At 41.5% G+C, this 27,656-nt stretch overlaps 1 protein-coding gene across 1 annotated transcript; it reads right to left on the reverse strand.

The window, feature by feature from the left end:
* Positions 1-1,904: 1,904 nt before the first annotated feature.
* Positions 1,905-3,640, reverse strand: LOC131481677 (zinc finger protein 248-like). Its single transcript, XM_058671536.1, has one exon. The coding sequence runs from the start codon at positions 3,623-3,625 to the stop codon at positions 2,102-2,104; it is 1,524 nt and encodes a 507-aa protein (XP_058527519.1). The 5' UTR covers positions 3,626-3,640; the 3' UTR covers positions 1,905-2,101.
* Positions 3,641-27,656: the final 24,016 nt, after the last annotated feature.

Genomic DNA, 27,656 nt, shown 5'->3' on the forward strand with positions numbered 1-27,656 from the left:
CTTGTCAAAACAGTTCTTCCCCAAAACACTGTATAGAATACTAACTTATAAAAAGGTTCCTCTAAGTCAGCTGGATCCTTTAGCTCTAAGGATTAGACAGCCCTAAGAACAAAAAGGTCATTACTGTCACAGGTAAAGAGTAGGTGCAGTGAGCTCAGTGACATCTTTTCTGAGCCGGCTTTCTCCACCTGTGCACTTGTCTTCAGTTTACTGTTCCTCAGGGTCCCAGACATCCATCGACATCGCAGACATGAAATGGTCTAGCACAGGAGGGACAGTCTTCTCGTGTCTTGGATCTTCTCATGCCTGACAACATTTAACCACTGAGCTGTTTCTCAGAATCACCAGAGTATTTTCCAAACATGCTCACCCTTCAAAATCATTAGAATTCAATTTCCATGATTTACTTTGAGTAATTTTGGTTTACCCCCTAAACTTTACCCAGAGACAGGGTGGACAAGAGGTAAGCTTAGCTCAGCAAGGAAGAAGTAGGTCCAATGAAGCCCAGGAAACCACCACAAAGAAGGCAGAGAAGTTACATTATGCTCTATGGCACTAACACACACAAATGTTGGGTTACACGTATGTGTACAAAGACACTAACTACAGTGAAATATCACAAATACAAAATGGACATTTCATTCTATACACTTCTCTTTATGTGTAGAGTGCAGTGAGTATCATTGCTTATCACTGATGCTCAACTCTGCACAATTATATCAACGCCAATCTTATTAGCAGTAATTACATTATTGGCTGACCTAGAGGTAGCTTAAAGACCTTGGAAAAATATATTTGACTTCTCTATTGAGAATAGTTTGGTAGTTATGGCCATATTTGTTCATTTTTGCCAGGCAACAGAAAAGGCAGGTGGCAGCTGTGAAATACCATTTCACTTTAAAAATACTGGCCAAGTTACAAAGTCTGCTGTGCTAGAGAACAGGACTGATTCAGAGGTAGTTAAAAACCTCCCAAAAACATTGTTTTGGTTTTACTAAAGAGGCAGTTAAGTAGTAATGGCCATAGCCATGTCAGGAAATAGAAAATGGGGCACATATGCTGTACTTTAAGGCTGCCAAATGTATTTTCACGTGCACAGAGAGAGGTGTGTTGGCAAGTTTTGACAATGGGTTCACTAGGAAAATAAAACCCATAATATGTCATGTTTGCCAATTTCCATGGTGTAAATATTCCCATTAGGGCCAAGCCACCAGTGAATTGGCACTGACTAATGAAACGAGGAAGAGAAATGCTGCAATATAATAGTTACACTATTTTGACAATACAGATTCAGTAATAAACAGATAATAATAGTGACCTACAGTCAAATACTTGGGAAGTGATTGATGACTGTTGAATTTTCATTACCTTTGTTTTAAATATGCTTTAGTTATAAGTCTAAGTCTATAGAATTTTGAATAATGACTGTTTAACAGCTGGCTCATGAAAATCCTGAAAATTTATCAGCAGCACTTTTATGTTAGTGTTAGATAATGCTAGCACATCACTCACTATATGTTTAATTATGTGAGTACAAATATATTTACATATAATATACATATATACATACTCATACACACATATCAAGCTAGAAAGATACTGGTGTTATCTAACATGGAAAATATTAATAAATACCATAATCGGCACTCAACTAGGGTTCATATTTTCTCCTCACAATCATCTTGGGTTCCAGTATACAAATCGAACACACTGTACACTTCTGCTGACACATTCACATAAAGTCTTTCCACATGTGTACTTAATGCTATTGTCATTCAATTTTTTTAAACTTCAGATTCCACTGAGAATATGGATATGAAGAAATATTGCCCATTGTGTTTATAATACAGTTTTGGTATCATCTGGAATGTAACACCAAATAACATAAATTCCAGATAAAAGTGTTTTTGCTTTTTTAAACTACATAGCTTAAATGAACAGATTTCTCCTCAGTACACATGAACTAATGCCAAGCGTTAATTCTGGAACACTCTTGTATATTCAAACAAGGTGTCATTTTCTAGTAACTTAAGACAATCTTTGGTTTTCTCTCATTTTTAAAAACTACACTTGTGACAAACTGTATGGAGGTCTCACACATTCAGGATGCTGAAAGAGCTTTCACTCTGGTGTGAATTCTTTGATGTTTTGTGAGCACTGATCGCTGGCTGAAGGTCTTCCCACATGCAGTACACTCATAGGGCTTCTCCCCTGTGTGAGTCCTCTGGTGTTTTGTGAGAGCTGATTTTTCACAGAAGGTCTTCCCACACTCATTACATTTATATGGCTTCTCCCCCGTGTGAGTTCTTTGATGTACAATGAGATTTGACTTCACACAGAAGGATTTCCCACATTCACTACATATAAAGGGTTTCTCCCCGGTGTGAGTTCTTTGATGGACGGTTGGGGCAGACCTGTGGCAGAAGGACTTCCCGCATGCATTACATTCATAGGGTTTCTCCCCTGTGTGTGTTCTTTGATGCTCAGTGAGATTTGACTTCACACAGAATGTTTTTCCACATTGCTTACATTCATAGGGTTTTTCTCCTGTGTGTGTTCGCTGATGGTTGGTCAGGTGTGGTTTCTGGCAGAAGGCTTTCCCGCATTCAGTACATTCATAGGGCTTCTCCCCGGTGTGTGTTCTCTGATGTTGGGTGAGGTTTGACTTCTCCCAGAAGGTCTTCCCACATTCACTACATTCAAAGGTTTTTTCTCCTGAGTGACCTCTTCGAAGGTGGCTAATATGTGACTTTTTCCTGAAATTATTCCCATTTTCTTTGTAGTCATAGGGCTTTTGCTTCGTATGTACTATCTGATGTTTAAAGAGGGATGATTTTTCCCAAGTTTTGTCACTCACTTTGTATTCTTGAGAAATCTTTCTTGAGTAGGTTCCCTGGTGGATAATAAAAGTTGAATCATCACAGAAGATTTCACCATACTCATTATAGTCATAGGGACTGTGCCCTGTGGGAGCTCTCTGATGTCCAAATCTTAAATCCACGTAGGACTTCCCACACACACTGCATTCGTCTGGCTCCATTTCCAAGTGGGTTCTCTGAGATCCACTGAGTTTTAAATCACCTATGAAGGTTCTTCCACATTCACTGTATTTACAGGCTGTCTCTCCCAACTGAGACCTCTGACTTGCTACAAAGGCTGACTCCTCATGGAAGCCTTGTCCATTTTCACGATACTGAAAAGGTGGGTCCAGGACTGGCTGAGCGAGAGCATGGCGGTGACTTAGGCCATTTCTTTTTTGTAAATATTTACAAGATTTCCCTCCAGCAGCAATTTTCTCATGCTTAATATCAAGGAGTAACTTCTCACATACATTCAATTCATTAGGCTTCTTTCGGGAATAATTCTTTTTACCACCAAGTAAGCCTGAAATATTTTTCAAGCTCACTTCACATGAGTCACAAATTTTACAGGGAAAATTTCTTGAAGAAACAAGGTCTGTGCCCAGACTGGAAGTTTTCCTTACTTTTGCACCACTTTCCACACTTATGGTTCTGTTGGTGGTGAATACGAGCTGCCAAAAGTGTTCATTTTGATTTTCTTGGTTGCTTTCTACTGGGTCATCAATTTTCCATTTCCTTTCTAAAAACAAGAAAAATAACCACATCTGATGTCTCTTAATACATTTCTGACAGAAATGCACTTTCACACAAACTATTTCATTTTAGTTTTCTGGTACAAACCTAATCCAAGAATGTATTTCCTTTACCCTTTTGTTCTGAGAAGAACACAGACTTGCTGCAGTGAAAACCGGGGGAAAAAAGGCAAAGATATTTTTGCATGTGAAATATATAATCTTCAAAACTATACAGAAAAGACAAAATAAGTTTCAAAGCACAGAAAATGGAAATAATTGATTCAGAAATAGGATACCTCGCAGAGTATAGGGATAGCCTCGCACAGACAATGAGCACTGAATAAAGCAACAATGATGACTGCACAGTCTTCCATTCAGTCTTCCATTCAGTCTTCACTTCCAGAAGGCCACAATGGAGAGGGCTTATGCAGGTTGAAGCTGAGATCCAGGAGCTTCTTGCAGATGTGTCAAAATTGTGGCAGGGGCACCCACCTTTGGGTCATGTGTTGCTGCCTCTCAAGGCCCTGGCAGGGAGCTGGATCAGAAGTGGAAGCTGCTGCCATGAGACCGGAACATGTATGAGATCTCACAATTACAGATTGTCTTCACTCACTGTGTCACAGTGAAAACGCTTCGTATGAACTTTTTTGTCAGCAGGAGAGTATCCTCACAGGTTTCCTTAATCTCACTGCAGTTTTTATTTCAGTGGTGTGTGTGTCTGCAGACTTGCCCTTCCTGTTTCAGAGCTGTAAGGTAGAGTTTTCTCCCTCTAGTGCAGGATGAATGAGTGCCATCCTAGCAGGAGTGGTTTGGACCATTGTCCCTTCAGGGAATGCCTTGTGTGTCCTGCTCTGAGTCAAGGATGCTTGATGGCGGTGATTTCTGAGCAGTCTCGTGATCCACTTCAGGACTTGGGGATATGCTGAGCATTTTGAATATGTGAGGTTTTGTTTCTGCCTATAGACTAGGCAGTTTTATCTGTTAATTCTAGCATTTTGTGTTCAGATTTTTGTTCTTTTTCTGTTATCTTCTGGAACTTTATTCACCTTGTGGTAGCCATTTATAATTGTCCAGCATGTATTACAGACTTGTAATGTTTCCCCTCTCCTTTTCATATTGTTCATAGTTTGTGTTTTAATTGGCTAGTCTGTGTTCCTGCATGCAGTGTTAATAGATTCATTCATTTTCCCTTGAAAGGCAGATGTTACAGAGAAGGAGAGACAGGGTGATCTTCCATCTGCTGGTTCACTGTGCAGATTGGCCAGATCACAGCCAATTTGAACCTGGGCGCCAGTGGTTTCCCCCAGGTGTTTTACATGGGTCTAGCAGGGTCTCAGGGACTTGGACCTTGCTCCATCCCTTTCCCATGCCATAGCAGAATGCTGGATCAGAAGTGGGGCATCTGCGTTACAAACCAGTGCTGCTAATGGATGCCATTACCAAAGGGACCCAGGATTCGATGGAGGTGCCATGGTGGCTACCCTGGGTTCATGGATTCTTTGCTGTGTACCTCTGTTCTACTCTCTACAAGATGTGTCAGGTGTGTGTGTTTGTAAATATTCGTTCTATGTGTGTGGTTACTTATTCATTCTTGTGTTTTATATGAAAGACAGGTCAACAGAGGGGGAGAGAGGTCTATAATCCATTGTTCCACTCTGCATTTGGCCACAATGGCTGCATCTGGGACGGTCTGAGCCAAGAAGCTGAAGCTTCCTCTGGGGCTCCCTTGTGGTTGTCAGTGTCCAAAGATTTGACTATCCTTTGCTGATCTCTCCAGGAACTGGATCCAAAGTGGAGCAACTGAGACACAAACTGACACCCATGTGTGACACTGGCACCACTGGCTGAGGCTTCTACAAGAGCAGCTGCTTGGCCAACTGCTATAATCTGCTCTTTGCTACACCTCTCTGGAGCCTTGGATGTCACCCAGCTTCTTTGACCTCCATGTGCAAGATTAATGTCACCATGGATGCTAAAAGGAAGATGAGAGTTGGGGGCCAGTCAGTGACACCTTGGATGTCAAGAGGATCACCACAGTGGGAGCCAGGATCTGTTTCCCTAGGAGTGAGCCATGTGGCAGGCAGCCTCTCTGCAGGAAGTGGTCTGTCAGCTTGTAGAGACAGCCGCTGTGATGTCATTGTGAGCTCATGGGGGCGAGGACACCCAGGTGCATAACAAGACAGCAGCTTGTGTGCAGGGGGCTCTTGCCACAGGCCCCCATGCTCTTCACCAGCATAGAGGGCACTGGTCCAGCCAGCAGCTACCCCTTTCCAGTGGAAGTCTGTGGAAGCCACTGGGTCTCAGTGTGTGCGAGCTGGACAGCAGCCAGCCGCAGGCCCTGGCTGGTAGTTTCCTTGCCTTGAGCCTGGGACTCAGGGCTGCAGAAGCATCTGAAGCTGCAGATCTCCAGGTGAAGAATAGAGACCCTTCTTGGTGAGTGATGATGTCTCTTCTCATTTCCTCTTGTGATTTTTTTGTTCTACTGGTCTTGCTATGCCTTTCTACTTAGTGTATTTCACCTTTCCTCTGCAGCTGATTGTTGTTGTGTGTGAGGTTATGCTGTTGGAGAATGGAGTTTCTACCTCTTTCCCAGAATGGTTGCTTTTTATTTCCTTTCCTTTTTCTTTTGTACTTTTTTCTTTATTTTCGACAAACTTTACATAGTTGATTAGGGCACAGAGGGTCAAGGGCTGCAGGTAAGTGGGTAAGACCATTGCTTCCACATTATTGGGTTTTTTTATTTTCCCCTGCATGTGGGTTAAAGGGGGAGATGCAAGGGAAAGCCCCACCCATCCTCCTACCCATCCTAGGTCCCAGATGTGGGGCATGCTCTGTGGGTCCTGCTTAAGTGGTTTTGATAATTCAACAGTTCTGAATTGCTGCCAGTCTCGCCATTCCCAGCATGATGAAATTGCTGCAAAATCCACTGGTTGGAAGCCCTGAGCGGTCCACAGACACAGAAGAACAATAAACGTCCTTCGGGACCAGGGAGGAGAGCTTTCTCTGGTCCGAGCCTGGCTCCACCTCTGGACCCCCGCCCTCCCTCGCAGTGACCATCGGGATCGCTTAGAAAACCCCTCACAGCAAACAAACAATCATACAAACTAAAAAAAAAAACCTAAAATAAATAGACAAACAACAGAAAGTAGAGCTTGAAATCTGACAGGAAAGAGCTGGCGTGGATTGGCTCATGCCTTGCTGGGTGGGACACAAAGATTAGTCACTCCTCACCATGGTGTTGAGGATTTTCCTGCACACCCCCCCCCAAAAAAAAAATGTTCTGCACCTTAAATGTTGACAAATATCTTGTTAGAGTTACAAGCCAGTCTAGATTATCCCAAAATCTGCCAAGATCAACAAAATTATACTTCAACACAACAAATGGCTAAATACTAAAATGAAATAGACACAGACAGCTGAATGGTACCCTATAGCCATTTTAAGGTATATAGCAGCCGGTCCTGAATATAAACTAAAATTGAAATGTCAATGAGCTAATCATAGGTTGTGGTTAGGACTTGTTTTTTTGTGTGTGTTTGTTTGTTTGTTTTTTGTTTTTTGTTTGGTTTTTTTTGGTTTGTTTTTTAACATACTGGTTACTCAAAACCATGTCAATTCCATAATATTGCAAATTGCTGTTGATGTTATATTGGGACTCTTAATTGACAGTGAGGATATTATACCAGCTCTGACTTCGGACCAGAAATGGTCTCCCCAAGAAACTGTTCAACCCATCTGGACAATAAGTGGCTGGACTCCATGCTTAGTATATGTTTGCAAGGAAAGAATCTTGATTGAATTTGAACTGTAATACTGCATCAAGGTGGAGGAATCCACCAGGGGGGAGGGGAGGGGGAGGGGTGGGGGGATTCCCAGAGCCTATGAAACTGTCACATACTGCAAAATATTAATAAAAATTTTTTTAAAAATCCACTGGTTGACATGGTTCAATTTAGAGTCTCCGTTTGCCCAGATTTTCATTGCTAACACGGGGCTTGGGTAGTTGGTTGATTTGTTCTGTCCTCCGTCCTCTGTTGTGGTACCAGGTGTCCTCTGCAGGTTCCGATGGACTGCCATATCTTCCATGTGCACCTGGACATGCTGTCCACTGCTCCATCTAAACTCCTGAGTAGGCTCAGCTTGGCACTTGCACTCTGTTGCAAACCATGGAACCTGCACTTCCCTTCATGGTTGGGGTTCTGAGTCTGGCTGTTCGATTGGGGAGATCCCCAAAGAAACTTTGTCTGAGGTGATCCCAGACCAGATGCATGTGTGTACTTGCCAGTACAGGGCCTGGCACAGTCCATGGCCCCCAATCAGCTGGTGGTTACAGTTGCTGGGTCAGTTCTGTTCCCAGCCCTGTCTTCCACATGGAACAGTGGGTGTTGCAGTCCAGCCCAATGCTGCCCAGCACACCCTCGGGCTCTCAGAAAAACCAGTGGGAACTGCAACCTAGTTGGAGCAACCCACAGTAACCTCTTCCTTTCAGCTCCAGGTATCCTGCTTGAAAACCCCTAAAACACGGCAAGAAGTAAATGAGTACTGAAATGTTTGTCTTATACCTGATCTAGGTGGAAAGATTTCAGTTATTTCATTTATGTATGATATGAGTTGTAAGGAGATCTTTTCAGGGAAGGTTGATGTGAAGCTGCGATTTTTCTTTCATTCTTAATTTGTTGATTTTTTTTTAACATCACAGAGGACTTTTTTTTTCATCATGATTATGAATTTCTGTATTGTGGCATGTGTTTTCAAACAAACTTTGAAAAAATCTTATTTCGCTCTTTGAAAGACATTGAATTTTTTCAGATAGCTTTGCTGTTTGTGGAGGAGATTTGCAGGCTTATACATTTTTATTGGCCCTCCTGGCTTCTAGAAGTGAACACTTAGCTCTTCTGAACCTCGTAGGTGATTTTGTTGCCTGGATCCCATATGGATGCCAGGTCGTGTATCGTCAGCTCAACTTCCCTGCTGGCTCACTGCTGGTAGCCTGGGAAAGTAGTCTAGGATGGTCCAAATCCTTGGGACAGTGCACCTGTGCTGAAGACCCAGAAGAAGCTCTTGGCTCCTGGCTTTGTTCAGCTCAGCTTAGGGAGAGAATCAGCAGAGGGTAGATCTTTTTCTCTTTCCTTCATTCGATAATACCTGCCATTCCAATAAAAAGAAATAAAACAATATGTACATAAATACATGACAACATGTTCATACACAAGATTGATTTATTTGAAATCAGGACTGTGAAGCTATATATGTTTATATGCGCTTAGCTATGTATTTATGATGTGTTCGTGTAGACATTGATCACTTAGTTGTTAATGTGTGTATGCATATATTTGCATATGTGTAGATGTATCTCTCTGTGTGTTTATGCATGTAGGTACAGGTTCATGAGTGTCTTAATTAGGACTGGGGAATGAGGGAGGGGGATTGAGTTCCCACATCCCCTGCTTCTCTCCCCAAATGGCTGCCATGGCTGGCAGTAGGCCAGACCAAAGCCAGAGGTCTGGAACCCCATCAGGGTCTCCCTTGTGGGCAGCAGCAGTACCCCAAGTCCTTGGGCCAAGTGCTGCTGCCTCTGTGGCTGCCAAGCACCAAGCAGCCTGACAAGAGATGGAACTGGGAGAGGGAGTTGGTGTGCTGCAGCCTGGGCATGCGCTGGGGATGGCGCCTGTGCTGCGCTGTGCTGTGGGACCTGGATGAGCGCCATTTTGGGCCCAGCACAGTGTGTGCAGGCCACGCGGGAGTTAGCACTGGGTCCCCTGAGCTGGACCTGGGCGGACTGTGAGGAGCTGCCCTGAACACATCGGGCCGAGCCTGGGAAGCAACAGTGTGGCCAGAGTCAGCACAGAGCAGGTGAGGCTGTGTGAGTGGAGCCCAGAAGGCTCCAGAGCTACTGGGGATTGGCCTGGTGGAGCTGCCCAGGCCTCGTTCCTGTGGCCTGAGCCCAGGGCCTCGCTCAGTGACTCCCAAAAGCGCCTCTGTGCGGGAGGCTCCTGGGGAGCAGCTGGAGGCCTTGGTGTGCCTGGTCCTGTGGTAGCCCGAGGTGGGCCTGGCCTGGAGGGCAGACTGGGCAAGGGGTGTGGGTGTGTGATGGGTGAGGGGCTAGAAGGGAGGTTGGGGACAGGGAGAGAAGGGAGGATAAGGGGGAGAGGGAGATGGAGAAGGAGAGACAAGGGGAGATGGGGTGGGGAAAAGCAGGGAACCAGGGCAAGGAATGGGGTATCCGTGTGTATGTATCTGTGCTCATGTGCATATACAAGTGCTTATATTGGTATAAGTAGCTTTCAATGGTATATGTGTAATTACATATGTGAGTGTTTATGAGTGTAGTCATGTATGTTTTTACAGAAGTAATAATTATGTATATACTTAGCTAAGCATGTGATTAGGCATGTGAAAGTGGGAAAGAGAGATGGGGAAGGGGAGACATAAGAGAGGACAGGGTTGTGGATTGGGACAGGCAGGGAACCAGGGCAAGGAATGGGAGTATTTGTGTATATGCATGTGTGAATAGGAGTGTATATGTATGTGTCTATATGGATATCAAAAGGTATATATTTTACTCTACTATGAGCATAGGCATTATGATTTCACCGAGTTTTGAATTCACAAGTGGACTCTATTATCTGAATTCCCAGTGTTGGGAGGTTTGCCCAGTTCCTGGTGTTACTAAAGTTTCTACTTTCATTACACTTAGGTGTGGAAGATTGTCTGTGTGATTTTAAATCACTTCAGTTGATCAATTGGTTTCATGATCCAGGAAGTGGTCTTTGCTGGGGAATGGTTCTTTTTTTTTTTAATTCATTAATTACATTGTATTATGTGACACAGTTTCATAGATACTTGGGTTCTCCCCACCCCTCCCCAAACCCTCCCACCATGGTGGATTCCTCCACATTGTTGCATAACCACAGCTCAAGTTCAGTTGAGATTCCCCCATTGCAAGCGTATACCAAACATAGAGTCCAGCATCTTATTGTCCCGTCAAGTTCAGCGGCTTCTTAGGTATACCCTCTCTGGTCTGAAGACAGAGCCAGCAGAGTATCATCCCAGTCAATTGAAAGCTCCAACATATCATCAGCAAAAATTTACATCATTATGGAATTAATTGACATAGTAATGAGTAACCAATATGTTAAAAGTAAATGAGAGTTCCTAGCCACCATGTGACCACCTCACTTACATTTCAATTTTAGTTTATACACAACATATAACATTCATAACATAACATGTTATACATAACATCATATCATCTTAAATTAAGGCAAACATGTGGTATTTAACCTTTTGGGATTGGCTCATTTCCCTTAGCATTATGGTTTCCAGTTTGGCCCATTTGGCCACAAAGAACTGCATTTTGTTTTTTTTAATAGCTGAGTAGTATTCCATGGAGTAGATGAACCATAGCTTTCTTATCCAATCCTCTGTTGATGGGCATTTTGGTTGCTTCCATGTTTTTGCAATTACTGATTGTGCTGCTATGAACATAGGAGTGCATGTTGGTTTCTCATAAAACAATTGTTCTGGATATATTCCTAGGAGTGCTATTGCTGGATTATACGGTATGTTGAATTTGAGTTGTTTGAATATTCTCCATACTGATTTCCATAGAGGCTGAACCAGCCTGCAGCCCCACCGGCAGTGGAGTAGGGTTCCCTTTTCTCCGCAACCTCGCCAACAAGTGTTGTTGGTGCTTTTCAGAGACTGCTAGAACTTGTACGAGAGTTTGGTAGAGTGGCAGGGTACAAAATTAATGAACAAAAATCAACAGCCATAGTGTATGCGAACAGCCCTAAGATGGAAAAAGATTTAACCAGCAAGATACCATTCAAAATAACAGAGAAAAGTATGAAGTATCTGGGAATTAACCTAACCAAAAATATAGGAGACTTATTTGAAGAAAACTACAAACCACTTAAAAAAGAAATTGAACAAGACCTCAAAAGATGGAGTAACATCCCATGCTCCTGGATAGGTAAAATCAATATCATTAAAATGTCTATACTGCCAAAAGCAATATATACATTCAACGCAATCCCAATCAAATTGCCCAAAACATTCTTCATGGAACTGGAAACAATGATCCAAAGGTTCATCTGGAAACACAAAAAACCACGAATAGCTAGAACCATCCTGAAGAACAGGAAGTTAACAGGGGGAATCACAGTTCCGGACCTCTGGACATACTATAGGGCAGTGGTTATCAAAACAGCGTGGTACTGGCACAAAGATAGAGAGGAAGATCAATGGAGCAGAATAGAAACGCCAGAAGGAAACCCACACAGATACAGCCAAATAATCTTTGACAAAAAGACAAACGACAATCCAGGCAAATGGGAAGGTCTGTTCAATAAACGCTGTTGGGACAACTGGTTAATAGCCTGCAGAAACAAAAAGATAGATCCACATCTCTCACCATACACTAAGATCAGATCTAAATGGATAACAGATCTAAACCTACACCCAGAAACCTTCAAACTTTTGGAAGAAAATGTTGGAAACACACTGCAACACTTAGGGGTAGGCCCTGCCTTCCTAAAAAAGACTCCAAAAGCAGTAGAAATCGAGACCAAAATAAACACTTTGGACCTCATCAAACTAAGAAGCTTCTGTACAGGTAGAGAAACAATCAACAAAGTAAAATGGCAACCCACAGAATGGGAGAAGATCTTCGCGCATGACATAGGTGATAGAGGGCTAATTTCCAGAATATACAAAGAGCTACAAAACAACCAAAATGTCAAAACAAACAAGCCACAAAGAAATGGGCACGGGAAATGGACAAACACTTCCCAAAGGAACAAACCCAAATGGCAAATAAACATATGAAAAAATGCTCAAGTTCCCTGGCAATAAGGGAAATCCAAATTAAAACATCAATGAGGTACCTCCTAATGCCAGTAAGACTGGCCCACATGAATAAAAGCACCAACAACACTTGTTGGCGAGGTTGCGGGGAATGGTTCTTTTGGACTTGAAATGAGTGTGTGTTCTGCTGTTGTTGAATTAGATCCAGTTACTGGGTGTAGTGGCTGAGTTTTCAGTGTCTTTACGAATGTTATGACTATTAGTCTTATTATTGGGTGTTGGATGAGAATTATTGTAAACTCCATTGCAATTATAAATCTGTGGATTCTTCCCTCTGTTTTCTCAGTTTAATTTATATTTGTTTGTTTTGGTTTTATATCGCACATAGGGGATCTGCTTTCAGGAAAATATGTATTCAGGGTTTTTCTCTTCATGGTGAATTTTCCCTTTTTGTTGTGTAAAGTTCATCTTTTATTCTAGCAGTTTTATTTGCTCTGCAATCTACTGTTTCTGATAGGAGTATAGACACTTGGTTGTTGTTTCAAAAGATGTTGCTTGCTGTTTTTTTTTTTTTTTTTAACCTACCTACACCATTCGATTTGAAGTGGCTTTCATGGAGAGCTGCAATTGTAGGATGTGTTGTCTTGAAATACCATCTGTGTTTTATGTGGTGTGTTCTGAGTACTGTCATTCATTTTCAGTTCAATTTAAACTGAACCTTTGGTTATCTGGCTGTATGGTAGAAACTGGGCTAACACACACAAGACAGTCATGAGCATTAGGGTGGTATTATGCATTTAGCAGAGAGACAGATGTAGCTCAATTCTCAGGCTCCCATAGAGATGATGCTTTTGGATTAACATCCAAAGTTGAGCAGTGAGTCGTCAGATGTGTGTCTCTGGTTGGCCTAAAGTGGTTCTGAGTTTCTGTGTGTCCGCATTCAGATAGCCAGTGTGTGGTGAGGATGCTGGGCTGACAAATTGGGCACATGTCAGCCTGGGGCATGTGCGTGAATGGGAATTGCTTAGTTTGATCAGGGCCTAGGGTTCTTGAGAAATAAGTAAAAGTGAGGTCTAACATTGAGATATTTACTATAGAGGAGAGAATTGAATTCTGAGTCTTGAGATTCATGCTGCATAGGATCACGAGTCTTCTATGTGTCTAAGTTAATTTAATGAGTTCTTTTAAGTCAGGATTGCCAGGATTTCAGAGACGGAAGAAATGGGTGCTAAGGAAGAAAGACTGTGGCTTAAATCAGTCAGTGTCCCTCAGAGACATGAGCGTTTGGGACTCTATTTCAGTTTTGCTTTGTTCTAGTTTCATATCTCCATTCTGTCCTGTGTGCGTTGTTTTCTGTCAGTTGAATATTTTAATATCTTTGGGTATGCCATATCGCATATGCACTGAGAATTTGACAGCATCTTCTTGGGATGCTTTTTAGTTAACTTCAGTCAGGAAATCCTTAAGCTTATCCCAGGCTTATTAGAATCAAGACTTTATCAAATTCTGACAAAATGTGAAAATCGTATCACTTTGCTCCACATGCTGATTTCACAGTTGTCAAATATTGACAGATTTTGAAAAATCGCACATTGATATGGGAAAGGCCTTTACTTTCTCAGCTTTGCTGTCTGTGGAGATTTGCAGGTACATAAATTTTTATTGTGTTAATATGATTTATTACATTGATTATTTTTTTTTCCATGCCATCCTTGCATTCCTGGAGTAATTCTGAATCACTCACCAGATGTACACATTTTATTATTGCCTCTGTAGTTTGCACTGTGTTGACAATTTGGCAAATATTCACAAGTGATTCTTTCTTATAATAATTTTATAATCCCTTTGTTTTTTTCTCTGCCTCTTTTTCCTTTGAATGCTTTGTAACTCAGGTTTTAATTATGTTTAAAATGTTTCAAAGTTTTCAGGAATGAAGCCATCTGTTTTAACCATCTCTTCATGGAATTTTGGTTTCTTAGTAATTCTGTCTTTGTGAGTTACAGTTATGCTCAGATTGTCTTTCCCTGGACTGAGTTTTAGCAAATTTGTCTTTTTGGATACATTTATCTTACCTGTATTGCCTAAAATTTTGAAATGTTGAACCATGATGGTATCAGTGCTCATGATTCCCTCCTTTCTTTCTCTGTTTTTAGTTAGTTATTGTTGGGTATGACTGGCAGAAATCTCCTTTCTTTGATCTGATCTAATTTTACAAGTGTTTTCTCATTTTTCCTTGTTTACTCTTGATGATAATTTGTCAATTTCACCGATGAATAGTCAATTTTAGACGTAGATGAATTTCCATAGTGGTGTATCCATTCTGTTTGACTTCAGTTCAATTCTTTCTGTTTCCTCCTACTACTTGCTTAATTATTTGCACTAATGGTATTTCAGGTAAGCACATAGGTTATTTCTTTTGAGCTCTGTATTCTCTAGACACTCACGGACGTACAAGTCCTTGTTGCTGTCCTGCAGTGAGGGACTTTTGAAGACTAAGGGTCACATAGGCATAAGGAAAGAGGGTCTGCAACAGGATGTGATTTATATGCTTGCAAACCAGGGAGTCAGTCAGTGCACAACTTGTTTTTCTAGCTGGCTGCTAATAAACAACTTATGCTGAAAAAAGTATCCTGCTCCACCACTCTTTTGATCCATTACTTTAGGGGGTTCCTACACTCATGTTTTCCCGTTTCAACTCTTCAGGATTTTGCCCTAAGTTCTTGGAAGCTTTCTCAGAAGATTTTAGCTGATTATGGTTTCATTTTTTCCTGTGATTTATCATCGTTATTGTTGTTGTTATTTTTGTTTTGTAGCGTACTTGCATAGGCTCTGGGGTTTCCGCTCCCCTTCCCCAAGACCCCTTCCCTCACTGATTTCTCCCATGTTATTGCAGTAGTATGACCCATCATAAAGAGTCACATGACCATCAACCTGACACTTAACTGTAACCTTACATCACAGGTGTGGACAGTGGCAGAGAGACCAGTGTCTTATTTTCAAGACATATTTCTAAGTTTTGCTTGGAGTTCATCTTTGGTTTGGAAGTAGGGATGCATACTGCATCACATCTTCACAACTGGTTACGATAGTTTCTATTACACAGTTACTATACTTCCCCTTAAATGAAAAGCTGTAAACCAAAATCACGAACAGTAATAAATAACTTAGAACAACATCAAGACAAATCGCATGCCACTGGATGGCTATTATGTCACTGAAGAAATGGAAAAGAAAATCAAAAACCTTCCTGAGGAAGGTGATGCTCCTGTATGACCTCTGTGTCATTGAGGAAGTTAGTAGTAGAAAAGAAACACATTTTGAGGAAATGAAATTAAAAACACAAGTGTGAAATCCCATGAGATATAGCCACATGGAGGGGCCATACTGAGGTTGGAGAAGCGAGCCCCAGGCAGCAGTATTCTCCCAAACTGAACACCAATGTGTCAGGTGCATGCCAAGGTGACTCGGCCTGTTCCTGGAGCACAGTGGTCCTTGGACCAGGCTGAATCATGCAGCCCCACAGAAACCCTAGTGAGAGTGAATGGCTCTGGCTGGCATAAAGAGCCCGGGCTAGCGCCTAGGCCTGGGCCAGCTTGGGGCAGTCTGGCAGAACTGAGGCTGGGGCCAATGGGTCATGTTGGGGCTGGAGAGGCGGTATTCATGGCACCGATATCCCTAGACTCAGTTCCCCAGAGCTTGTTGCTGGTGCCTGACACGGATGTGAGAGATGGGACCAGGGATGTGATCAGGGTGTAGGGAGGATGGGAGCCCCAAAACGCCATACACCTAGGAAAGATTTGCATGGGCAGTGGCCTCCATGCTCCAGGGGGAGGGAGAAGGCCTACAGGAGACAGAAAGCTGAAACTGATGACTTAATGGGTCCCATGTAGAATATTTCTAAATGGTAACAGATTTATTTTCTTCATAGTGTATCCTGTAACATGTCCAGCATATAAGACTGCAGGAGGCCTGTGGGAATTGGTGGGCCGTGTCTGCTGACCTTCCCTTGTATTGTCCCATGCTCCAGTCTTGGCACCATTGGTAGCAGAGTCCAGTACACACAGCAGCTTCTTTTGTGAAGGGGAGCAGATATCTATGACTGATGTGACATTTCCTTGCCTTTGGAGCAGCTGCTGCAGTGTCTACAGGAATTCTCCTAGCCGATCATCCCTGGGACATGTGAAATCAAGAGACTGGTGGAAGCGCTGATCTGGGAAAGCAAAGCCACAGCCTGTTGCCTGCATGATGTCTACACTGCCTTCCATGGTTTGTCTAGCACCTAGTTCATCAAAATGTGAGTTGTTTGGTTACATTATCTGGACTAGTCATCATTCCTTGGAGAGCCAGAGAAAATGGGATTTGATGTGATGTGTTCTTAGGCTCCTGTTGAAGGTTTTTTTTGGGGGGGGGGTGGTGATTGATACCAGAATTTGTTTTCTTACATCACATTTATTCTCTTTTGCATTTTTATTTTGAATTTTTAATTTGTGGTACAATTTCCCCCACCAAAATTCCCACCCCATGTACCACTGATTTTCCCCATATTGTTATGATAGCATAATTCTTTATAATACACTATAGTTCCATCACTCTGTTATTTAAGTGTGCCCCAACATTGTTGGTACAGACAATGTCAGACAGTACATCATCTCCTTGTCTAGATATATTCAACAGTTTCGTTGGAAGTCCATCTTTCATTTGGAAGTAAGGATGCATGTTGCATTGTGTCTTCACATCTGGATATGATAGTCTTACTCCATCACTATACATTGGATTTTACATGAAGGTTTCCTTGTATTAGAGAGAACATATGCTATTTGTCTTTTGGGGATTGACTTATTTCACTGAGCATAATGGTCTCTAGTTGGGACCATCTAGTTGCAAATGGTATAATTTCATTGTTTTTAATGACTGAATAATATTCCATGGAGTGGGTGTACCACAGTTTTTATAACCACTCCTCTTTGAGTGAGCTTCTGGATTGCTTCCATAGCTTTGCTATTGTAGATTGTGCTGCTGTGATTATGAGATTACACATCCCCTTCTCATATACAGTTTTCATTTCTTTTGGGTATATCCTTAGGCGTGGGATAGCTGTGTCCTATGGGAGGTTTATTTGCAGTTCTCCAAGCACTCTTCATGCTTTTTTCCATAGTGGTTGTACTCCACCAACAGGGAAGAGGGGTGCCTTTCTCCCCACATCCTCACCAGCATGTGTTGTTAGTAGAGTTCTGAATGTAAGCCAGTCTAACTGAGGTTAGGTGGTACCTCAATGTGATTTTCATTTGTATCTCCCTGACAGCCAGGTGGCCTAAGCATCTTTTCATATGTTTGTTAGCCATCTGAATCTGTTCTTTTGAAAAATGTCTGTTCATTTCCTATGCCCTCATAACACTGCCTTGATTGTGTTCCGTAAGTTTTGATATGTGTGTTAATGCCTTCATTTGTTTCATGCAATTTTTATGTTTCCCCTTTGATTTCCTCTCTAGCTCATTACTCATTTAGCAACATATTATTCAGTTTTCATGTGTTTGCAAATCTTCTTGGGTGTTTTGATTTCTTGGACTCTAGCTTCACTCCATGATGGTCTGAGAAGATGCATGATATAATTTTGATTTTTTTTTAATTTACTGAGGCTTGTTTTGTGGCCTGTAACATGGACAGTTCTGGAGAAGGTTCCATGTGCTGATGAAAAAAAAAGTATTCGCTGTCTGTAGGATAAAAAGGATGGTAGATATCAGCCATGTCCATTTGCTTTAGTGTCTGGGTGAAGTCTGTTGTTTCTTGCTGAGTTTCTGTTTTCTTGATCTGTCCATTGATGTTGATGGGCATTAAGGTCCCCCACTATAATTGTATTGGAGTCTATTTCTCCCTTTAAATCCATTTATGTTTGTTTCATGTTGCTAGATGCTTTGACATCTGGCACATATACATTTATTATGGTGATCTTTTGATGAATGGATTGTTGGATCATTATATGGTGTCCTTCTTCATTTCTTTTAATATTTTTCACATCAAATCTGTATTATCTGAAGTAAGAATGGTAACCCCCACACGTTTGTTCTTACCATTCGCTTGGAATATCTTTTTCCATCCTTTCACTTTCAGTTTCCTCTGATCTTTGTTGATGAGATGTGTCTCATGTAAGTAGCAGATGCATGGATTTTGTTTTTGATCCAATCCTTTAATCTGTGGTATTTGATTGATACTTTTAAGCCGTTTACATTCAATATTAATATAGATAGGTGGCAGTTGTTCCTATCATTGTAACAATGGGTTGTTTTCTGATTGAGTCTTCTGTTAGCCTTTTAGTGAGATGTTCTCCACATTTACCTTTGATTTAGTAGTTGCTGTTCCTTTTTTCTTTCAGGAGAACATCTTTTGAGTATTATTTGTAGGGCAGGCTTGGAAGAGGCGAATTGTTGCAGTTTTTCTTTATTGTGGAAAAAATTTATTGCATTTTCAAAGACAAAGGAGAGCTCATAGGATACGATATTGGTTAAAAATTTTTCCTTTTAGAGTCTTGCCTGTAGCATTTCCTCTGAGAGGTCCTCTGTTAGTTTTCTTTGGGTTCTGCTATAGGTCACTTGATTTTTTGTCACATGCATATTTAAGGATTTTTTTTTTTTTTTGCTTTTATTCAACTGAAGAGAGCTTGATTATCATGTGTCATGGTGAAGTTTGATTTTGATCAAGTCTGTTGGGCATTCTGTGACTCTCCTGTATGTTATTTTTCAATTAGGACAGTTTTCATTTATCGTTTCATTAAAAGCACAGTTAATCCCAGCTTCTCTTTCTGTGCCTTCTGCAATTCTCATAATTCTTATGCTGGGCCTTTTAATCATATCTTTTGATTCTTGAATACTTTGTATACCTAGCTCTTCTTCCAGCTTTTTCTTCCAATTCTGAGATTCTTTCTTATTCATTCTGTTTTGAAACTCTACATTATACTTTTAATTTTCTCCAAAGTATTCTGAACTTCTGAAATGTCAGCTTTCATTCGATTCATTTTCTGTGTAACATATTCCTTAAATTGCTTGAATTCCTATACTATTTGCTTCTCCGTGTTCGTCAGAAGCTATATAATGAGTTTTCTGAACTCTGTGTTCCCAATTTCTCAATATCTTCCTTAGTTAACTCTGATGGTGGTAGAGGCTTTTGTTCCTTTACCGGGGAGTTTGGTGACATTGATTGTGCCTCTGTCTCTTCTTTTAACTTTGACATTGCTATTATTGTTGGCGTCTTCTCCTTAGTGCAGATTTCTAAGATGTATTACCTTTAGGTCTACAAGTCAATTTTTATGTTCAGTGTCCTGGATTAGGACAATGCCAGCTGTCCCAAACAACTGGTTTGTCGTTGACTCTGATCTTATCTAAACATGCTGGTTGTTAAGTCTAAGTGCCACCTGGAGTTACCCTGTATGGAGTCTGTAGAGTGCCACTATGGACCTGTTTAGTCTGAGGAGCCTGTGCAGTGCTCTAAGCTGGAAGTGATTTTGTTCCCAGCTTAGCCCTTGCACAGCTCAGCTGTCTTCCCATTAGTCTAACAGTGCCTGGTCCCATGAAAATGGCTTCTGAGCTCTGCTGATGTAGCTCATGCGCAGTTCACCACTCCTCCTGATCCCTGAGCCCTTGCCTCTCTGCAAGATGGTACCTGGTGAGGCACTGACTCAGATCTGGGGCTGTTGGTTTTCTGATCCGGGGACCACTCAGACCCTGCAGAATCAAGGCTGGCACATCCTTCCCCACGGACTCAGCTCAGGTACGATTGATTAGAATCAAGCACACCCTGGACGTTTCCCTGAAGTCCGTGCACTCTGTACAACACACAAGATGGCACGTGGGTGAGGCACTTCTGGAGAAGCAGAGCTGTTGGCTTTCAGATCCAGGGACCACAAAGAACCTGCAGGACATGGAGCTGGCACTGCCTTCCCCATGGGATCAGCTCAATACAGTCAGGTAGAAAGGCACCCAGTCTTGTGCCTGATCTCTGTGTTGTGAGCTCCATCCTGCCACTGCTCTGCCCCACGGAGTTCACTGCCATTTTGCTCTTTCTCTGCTCATTAATGTGCCAAGGTATTCAGCAGGATTCACCAGTCTCAGTCTGTCTTCACCTCCTGAGCTCCCAGCGTGAACCCAACTTCCCTCCTGGCTGGTGCAAGAGCCGATCCATGGCTGTAACTGGATCCCTGATTGTCACTGGAGTCCGGATCGCCACTCGCAGGCCACTGGTGGGTTTTCAGTTCACTGCAACACCCTCCGCCATCACCACCTCTTCCCTGTCTCCAAGGAGGTCTTCAGGTACCCCTTTTAAACATTTATTTTTCATGAATCAATTCCAGAGGCTCAAGGATTTCTCTTCTTACCCTCCTCATTTCACCTTTCCCCCACTGTTTCCCATATATATTACAACAATGTAGTCCTTCATGACAGTCACAAGTCCATCATTCTGCTGTTTTCATATATGACAGTGGTAGAAAGTCCTGCTTCATAGTGTCGGAACACATTTAACAGTTTCATTGGGAATCCATTTTTTGTTTGATAGTAGAGATACATAATACAATATACCTTCAATTCCCTGTATGCTAGCCTCTATTATAAAGCTTATCTATGAGAATATATGTATATACTTGTTTATCTGTATATCTATGAGTTTTAAATTTTGCATGCAGAGAGAACATATGGTATTAGGTGAAACCTCAATGTGGGTTTTTTTTTTAGCTTGTTTTTTGTTTTTTGTTTTTCTATTTCCCTAATAGCTAGGGAGCCTAAGTATTTTTCGTTTGTCTTTTAGCCGTCTGAATTTGTTCTTTTGGAAAATGCTTGCTCATTTCCTTGGCTTGTTTCTTTTTTTTTTTTTTTTTTTTTTTTTTTTTTTTTTTAATTATTTATTATTTAACTTCAGTAATTACATTGTATTATGTGACACAGTTACATAGATACTTGGGTTCTCCCCACCCCTCCCCAAACCCTCCCACCATGGTGGATTCCTCCACCTTATTGCATAACCACAGCTCAAGTTCAGTTGAGATTTCCCCATTGCAAGCGTATACCAAACATAGAGTCCAGCATCTTATTGTCCCGTCAAGTTCAACGGCTTCTTAGGTATACCCTCTCTGGTCTGATGACAGAGCCAGCAGAGTATAATCCCAGTCAATTGAAAGCTCCAACATACCATCAGCAAAAATTTACATCACTATGGAATTAATTGACATAGTAATGAGTGACCAATATGTTAAAAGTAAATGCGGGTTCCCAGCCACCTTCTGTGACCACCTCACCTATACTTCAATTTAGTTTATACACAACATGTAACATTCAAAACATAACATGTTATACATAACATCATATCATCTTTTTTTTTTTTTTTTTTTTTTTTTTTTTTTTATATGAAATACTCTAAGACTTTATTGCTAGGTGAAACTTTTTTTTTTTTTTTTTTTTTAATTTTATTTTAAATTCATTAATTACATTGTATTATGTGACACAGTTTCATAGGTACTGGGATTCTCCCCACCCCTCCCCAAACCCTCCCACCATGGTGGATTCCTCCACCTTGTTGCATAACCACAGTTCAAGTTCAGTTGAGATTCCCCCATTGCAAGCATATACCAAACATAGAGTCCAGCATCTTATTGTCCAGATAAGTTCAACGGCTTCTTAGGTATACACTCTCTGGTCTGAAGACAGAGCCAGCAGACTATCATCCCGATCAATTAAAAGCTCCAACATACCATCAGCAAAAATTTACATCACCATGGAATTAATTGACATAGTAACGAGTAACCAATATGGTAAAAGTAAATGCGATTTCTTATCCACCTTCTGTGACCACCTCACTTACATTTCAATTTTAGTTTATACACAACATATAACATTCATAACATAACATGTTATACATAACATCATATCATCTTAAATTAAGGCAAACATGTGGTATTTAACCTTTTGGGATTGGCTCATTTCCCTTAGCATTATGGTTTCCAGTTTGGCCCATTTGGCCACAAAGAACTGCATTTTGTTTTTTTTAATAGCTGAGTAGTATTCCATGGAGTAGATGAACCATAGCTTTCTTATCCAATCCTCTGTTGATGGGCATTTTGGTTGTTTCCATGTTTTTGCAATTACTGATTGTGCTGCTATGAACATAGGAGTACATGTTGGTTTCTCATAGAACAAGTGTTCTGGATATATTCCTAGGAGTGCTATTGCTGGATCATACGGTATGTTGAATTTGAGTTGTTTGAATATTCTCCATACTGATTTCCATAGAGGCTGTACCAGCCTGCAGCCCCACCAGCAGTGGAGTAGGGTTCCCTTTTCCCCGCAACCTCGCCAACAAGTGTCGTTGGTGCTTTTATTCATGTGGGCCAGTCTTACTGGCGTTAGGTGGTACCTCATTGATGTTTTATTTTGGATTTCCCTTATTGCCAGGGAACTTGAGCATTTTTTCATATGTTTATTTGCCATTTGGGTTTGTTCCTTTGTGAAGTGTCTGCCCATTTCCCGTGCCCATTTCTTGAGTGGGTTGTTTGTTTTGACATTTTGGTTGTTTTGTAGCTCTTTGTATATTCTGGATATTAGCCCTCTATCACCTATGTCGTGTGCGAAGATCTTCTCCCATTCTGTGGGTTGCCTTTTTACTTTGTTGATTGTTTCTCTAGCTGTACAGAAGCTTCTTAGTTTGATGAGGTCCCAATTGTTTATTTTGGTCTTGATTTCTACTGCATCTGGAGTCTTTTTTAGGAAGTGAGGGCCTACCCCTAAGTGTTCCAGTGTGTTTCCAACATTTTCTTCCAAAAGTTGGAAGGTTTCTGGATGTAGGTTTAGATCTGTTATCCATTTAGATCTGATCTTAGTGTATGGTGAGAGATGTGGATCTATTTTTTTGTTTCTGCAGGCTATCAACCAGTTGTCCCAGCAGCATTTATTGAACAGACCTTCCCATTTGCCTGGGTTGTTGTTTGTCTTTTTGTCAAAGATTATTTGGCTGTATCTGTGTGGGTTTCCTTCTGGCGTTTCTATTCTGCTCCATTGATCTTCCTCTCTATCTTTGTGCCAGTACCACGCTGTTTTGATAACCACTGCCCTATAGTATGTCCAGAGGTCCGGAACTGTGATTCCCCCTGCTAACTTCCTGTTCTTCAGGATGGTTCTAGCTATCCGTGGTTTTTTGTGCTTCCAGATGAACCTTTGGATCATTGTTTCCAGTTCCATGAAGAATATTTTGGGCAATTTGATTGGGATTGCGTTGAATGTATATATTGCTTTTGGCAGTATAGACATTTTAATGATATTGATTTTACCTATCCAGGAGTATGGGATATTACTCCATCTTTTGAGGTCTTGTTCAATTTCTTTTTTAAGCAGATTGTAGTTTTCTTCAAATAAGTCTTCTACATTTTTGGTTAGATTTATTCCCAGATATTTCATACTTTTCTCTGTTATTTTGAATGGTATCTTGCTGGTTAAGTCTTTTTCCATCTTGGGGCTGTTCGCATACACTATGGCTGTTGATTTTTGTTCATTAATTTTGTACCCTGCCACTCTACCAAACTCTCGTACAAGTTCTAGCAGTCTCTGTATTGAGTCTCTTGGCTCTTCTACATAAAGAATCATATCATCTGCGTATAGTGAGAGCTTGACTTCTTCGTTTCCCATTTGGATTCCTCTGATTTCTTTTTCTTGTCTTATGGCCTCAGCGAGTACCTCTAGGACTATGTTGAATAGTAGTGGAGAAAGTGGACATCCCTGTCTTGTTCCAGATCTCAGTGGGAAGGGTTCCAGCTTTTCTCCATTCAGTATGATGCTGGCGTTGGGTTTTTCATATATTGCTTTAATTATGTTGTGGATTTTTCCATCTATGCCTACCTTGGTTAGGGTTTTTAGTAGGAAGTGATGTTGGATTTTGTCGAAAGCTTTTTCTGCATCTATTGATACTATCATGTGATTCTTGTTTTTCAGTTTTTGGATGTGGTGTATCACATTTATAGATTTTCGAATGTTGAACCATCCCTGCATTCCAGGGATGAATCCTACTTGATCTGGATGAATGATCTGTCTGATGTGTTTTTGAATTCTGTTGGCTAGGATTTTGTTGAGAATCTTAGCATCAATGTTCATCAAAGAGATAGGTCTGTAGTTTTCCTTCTCTGTTAGTTCTCTGTCTGGTTTTGGGATTAAGGTAATGTTGGCTTCATAGAATGAGTTTGGAAGGGTTGCCTCTTTTTCTATTGTTTTGAAGAGTTTGTAGAGGATTGGGGTCAGCTCTGTTCGGAATGTTTTGTAGAATTCTGGAGTGAAGCCGTCTGGGCCTGGGCTTTTCCTTGTTGGGAGGTCTTTAATCACTGATTCAATCTCTACTTCAGTTATGGGTTTGTTCAGGTCGTTTGTTGCCTCTGGGCTAAGTTTTGGCAAGTGGTAGAAGTCTAAGAACTTTTCCATTTCTTGGTGATCTTCTGATTTGTTGGAGTACAGTGCTTTGTAGTAATTTCTGATTATGGCCTTAATGGATGCGGTGTCTGTTGTTATGTTGCCTTTTTCATCTTTGATGCTGTTAATTCTTGCCTTCTCTTGTTTTTTCTTTGTCAGTCGGGCCAGTGGAGTGTCTATCTTGTTTATCTTCTCAAAAAACCAGCTTTTTGATTCATTGATTTTGTGTATGGTTTTTTTTATTTCTATCTGGTTGATTTCCTCCCTTGTTTTGATGATTTCTTGTTTCCTATTGTGTGTGGGGCTCTTCTGCTGTTGTTTCTCCAGTTCCTGGAGGTGTGTGTTTAGTTCCTGTATTTGGCGCCTCTCTTGGGCCTTGACATGAGCTCCAATTGCGATGAGTTTACCCCGTAGCACTGCTTTGGCAGTGTCCCACAAATTTTGGAATGTTGTGTCAGAGTTTTCATTGGTTTCCATAAATTTTTTGATCTCATCTTTAATTTCTTCTCTGATCCATTGTTCGTTTAGTAGCATATTGTTCAGCCTCCAAGAGTTTCTGTATTTCCTGGGGCATTTTGAATTGCTGATTTCCAGCTTCATTCCGTGGTGGTCTGAGAGGGTACATGGTATGATTCCTATCTTTTTGAAGTTATTTAGGTTTGCTTTGTGTCCTATCATGTGGTCGATCCTGGAGAAGGTGCCATGCACTGCTGAAAAAAATGTATAATCTGTGGCCTTAGGGTAAAAAATTCTATAAATGTCAACCAAGTCCAGTTGTTCTATTGTTTGTATGAGTTCTGTTGTTTCTTTGTTGAGTTTTTGTTTTGTTGATCTGTCTATAGTTGTTAGTGGGGTGTTAAGATCACCCACTATTATTGTGTGCATATCTATGTCTCCCCTTAAGTCCGTGAGTAATTGCTTCACGTAGCTAGGTGCGTTTGAATTTGGTGCATATATGTTCACAATGGTAATTACTTCCTGATGGATCAGTCCCTTCACCAATATATAATGTCCTTCCCTGTCTTTTTTGATGTGTGTCAGATTGAAGTCCACATCATCTGAAATTAAGACAGCTACCCCAGCCTTTTTTTCTCGTCCATTGGCATGAAATATCTGTTTCCAACCTTTCACTTTCAGCTTCTTTGAATCTCTTCTGGTTAGATGTGTCTCTTGTAGGCAACAGATAGTTGGGTGCTGTTTGATAATCCATTCTGTTAATCTATGTCTTTTGATTGGTGAGTTCAGGCCATTTGTGTTGAGAGTTAAAATTGAGAGGTTGTGATTTTGCCCTGCCATACTTGTTTTTGTGGGTGTTGATATCTGTGTTATTGCCCTTCCTTGTGTGGACTTTAGTGGGGAGACCTTCCTGTTTGCCATCTTTGCTTATGATTCACCTCCTTTTTTTCTGGAATTAGTGCATTTCTAAGGAGATTTTGTAGAGCTGGTTTTGTGCTGGCATATTCTTCTAATTTCTCTTTGCTGTGGAAGTATTTGATTTCGTTCTCAAATACGAATGAGATCTTTGCTGGGTACAATAGTCTTGGTTGACAGTTGTTCTGATTCAGGATTTGGAAGATCTTTGTCCATTCTCTTCTTGCTTGTAAGGTCTCTTCAGAAAAGTCAGCCGTGATCCTGATTGGTTTTCCCCGGTATGTGATCTTTTCTCTGCTTCGTACTTGTCTCAGGATTCTTTCTTTGTCTTCGTTGGAGTGGAACTTGAGCACCATATGTCTGGGTGAAGATCGCTTTGGGTCATATCTGCTGGGAGTCCTCTGACCGTCCTGGATTTGAGCTGGATTCATGTTCCAAGTGTTTTGAAAGTTTTCCTGTATAATTTCGTCAAGCACCATTTGCATTCCTGATTCTTTTTCCGCTCCTTCAGGAAGGCCAATAATCCTAATATTTGATTTTCTGAGGTTGTCTTTCATTTCTTGTATGGTCTTATTGGCTTTGTTCAGACTTGTCTCCAGCTGTTTCATGAACTGGGTGTGTTCGTTTTGTGTGTCTTCCGTTTCAGAGATCCTCTCTTCTGCTGTATTTGTTCTGTTGGTTAGGCTCTCAATTTTGTGCTCTAAGTCAAGGATTTTACTTTTCATTTGTTGTATTTCTGAGGCTATGTGGTTCTTGAATTCCTTGAAGTCCTCCCAATTCTTCTCATTGTCTCTGACATATTTTAACATTATTTTTTTGAATTCCTTGTCTGGTAGATCTTCTATGTCTTCATCTCGCATCTCCGAAATAGACATTGGCTTTCGATCCTTTATTGGTAGGGTGTTGGCACTCTCATCTGGATCATTACCTTTTCTGGTATTTCTTCCCATTGTGTTAGTGTTTCTTTTTTGAGAGACCTAGGCACCAGTGTGCTGAGGGGTCTCCAAGCACTATCCTGTAGAGATCGGAGTCTGCAGGCGTGGAGTAGCAGGGTGTGGGAATTTTCAAGGCACTTTTGGTGCGTCTCCAGAACACTGGACCTCAGGGCGCCTCTTCCAGGGCCCAGAAGATTCAAAGCGCACTCTCAGCTCGTCCCCTACAGGTATGCTACCACAGGGCGTGGGGGAGTGAAGGCACTCTCTGTGCGCGCACCCTGTTTACTGGATCACAGGGCTCGGAGCAAGGTACTATAGGGCGTGGGGTGTTCCAGGTGCTCTCTGGAAACGCCTCCTGCGCAGGTCCGCCCACCCCAGCACTTGCAGGGGACCGACCGCCCCGGCGCTAGCAGGGAACTGCCCAGCCCAGAGGCGTGCTTGGGTTCCTGTGGGATAGCACCGCCCAGCTGAGTGCCACACCGCAAAGGCACAGGGGAGTATCCAGTGTGCCTTTTG

The sequence above is a fragment of the Ochotona princeps genome, chromosome 13 (assembly GCF_030435755.1).
Source record: "Ochotona princeps isolate mOchPri1 chromosome 13, mOchPri1.hap1, whole genome shotgun sequence".
Classification (NCBI taxonomy): domain Eukaryota; kingdom Metazoa; phylum Chordata; class Mammalia; order Lagomorpha; family Ochotonidae; genus Ochotona; species Ochotona princeps.

What these genes read in the sequence shown, in the direction of transcription:
- LOC131481677 (XM_058671536.1), bottom strand. Translation starts at nt 3,625, where the DNA reads ATGTGGTTATTTTTCTTGTTTTTAGAAAGGAAATGGAAAATTGATGAC.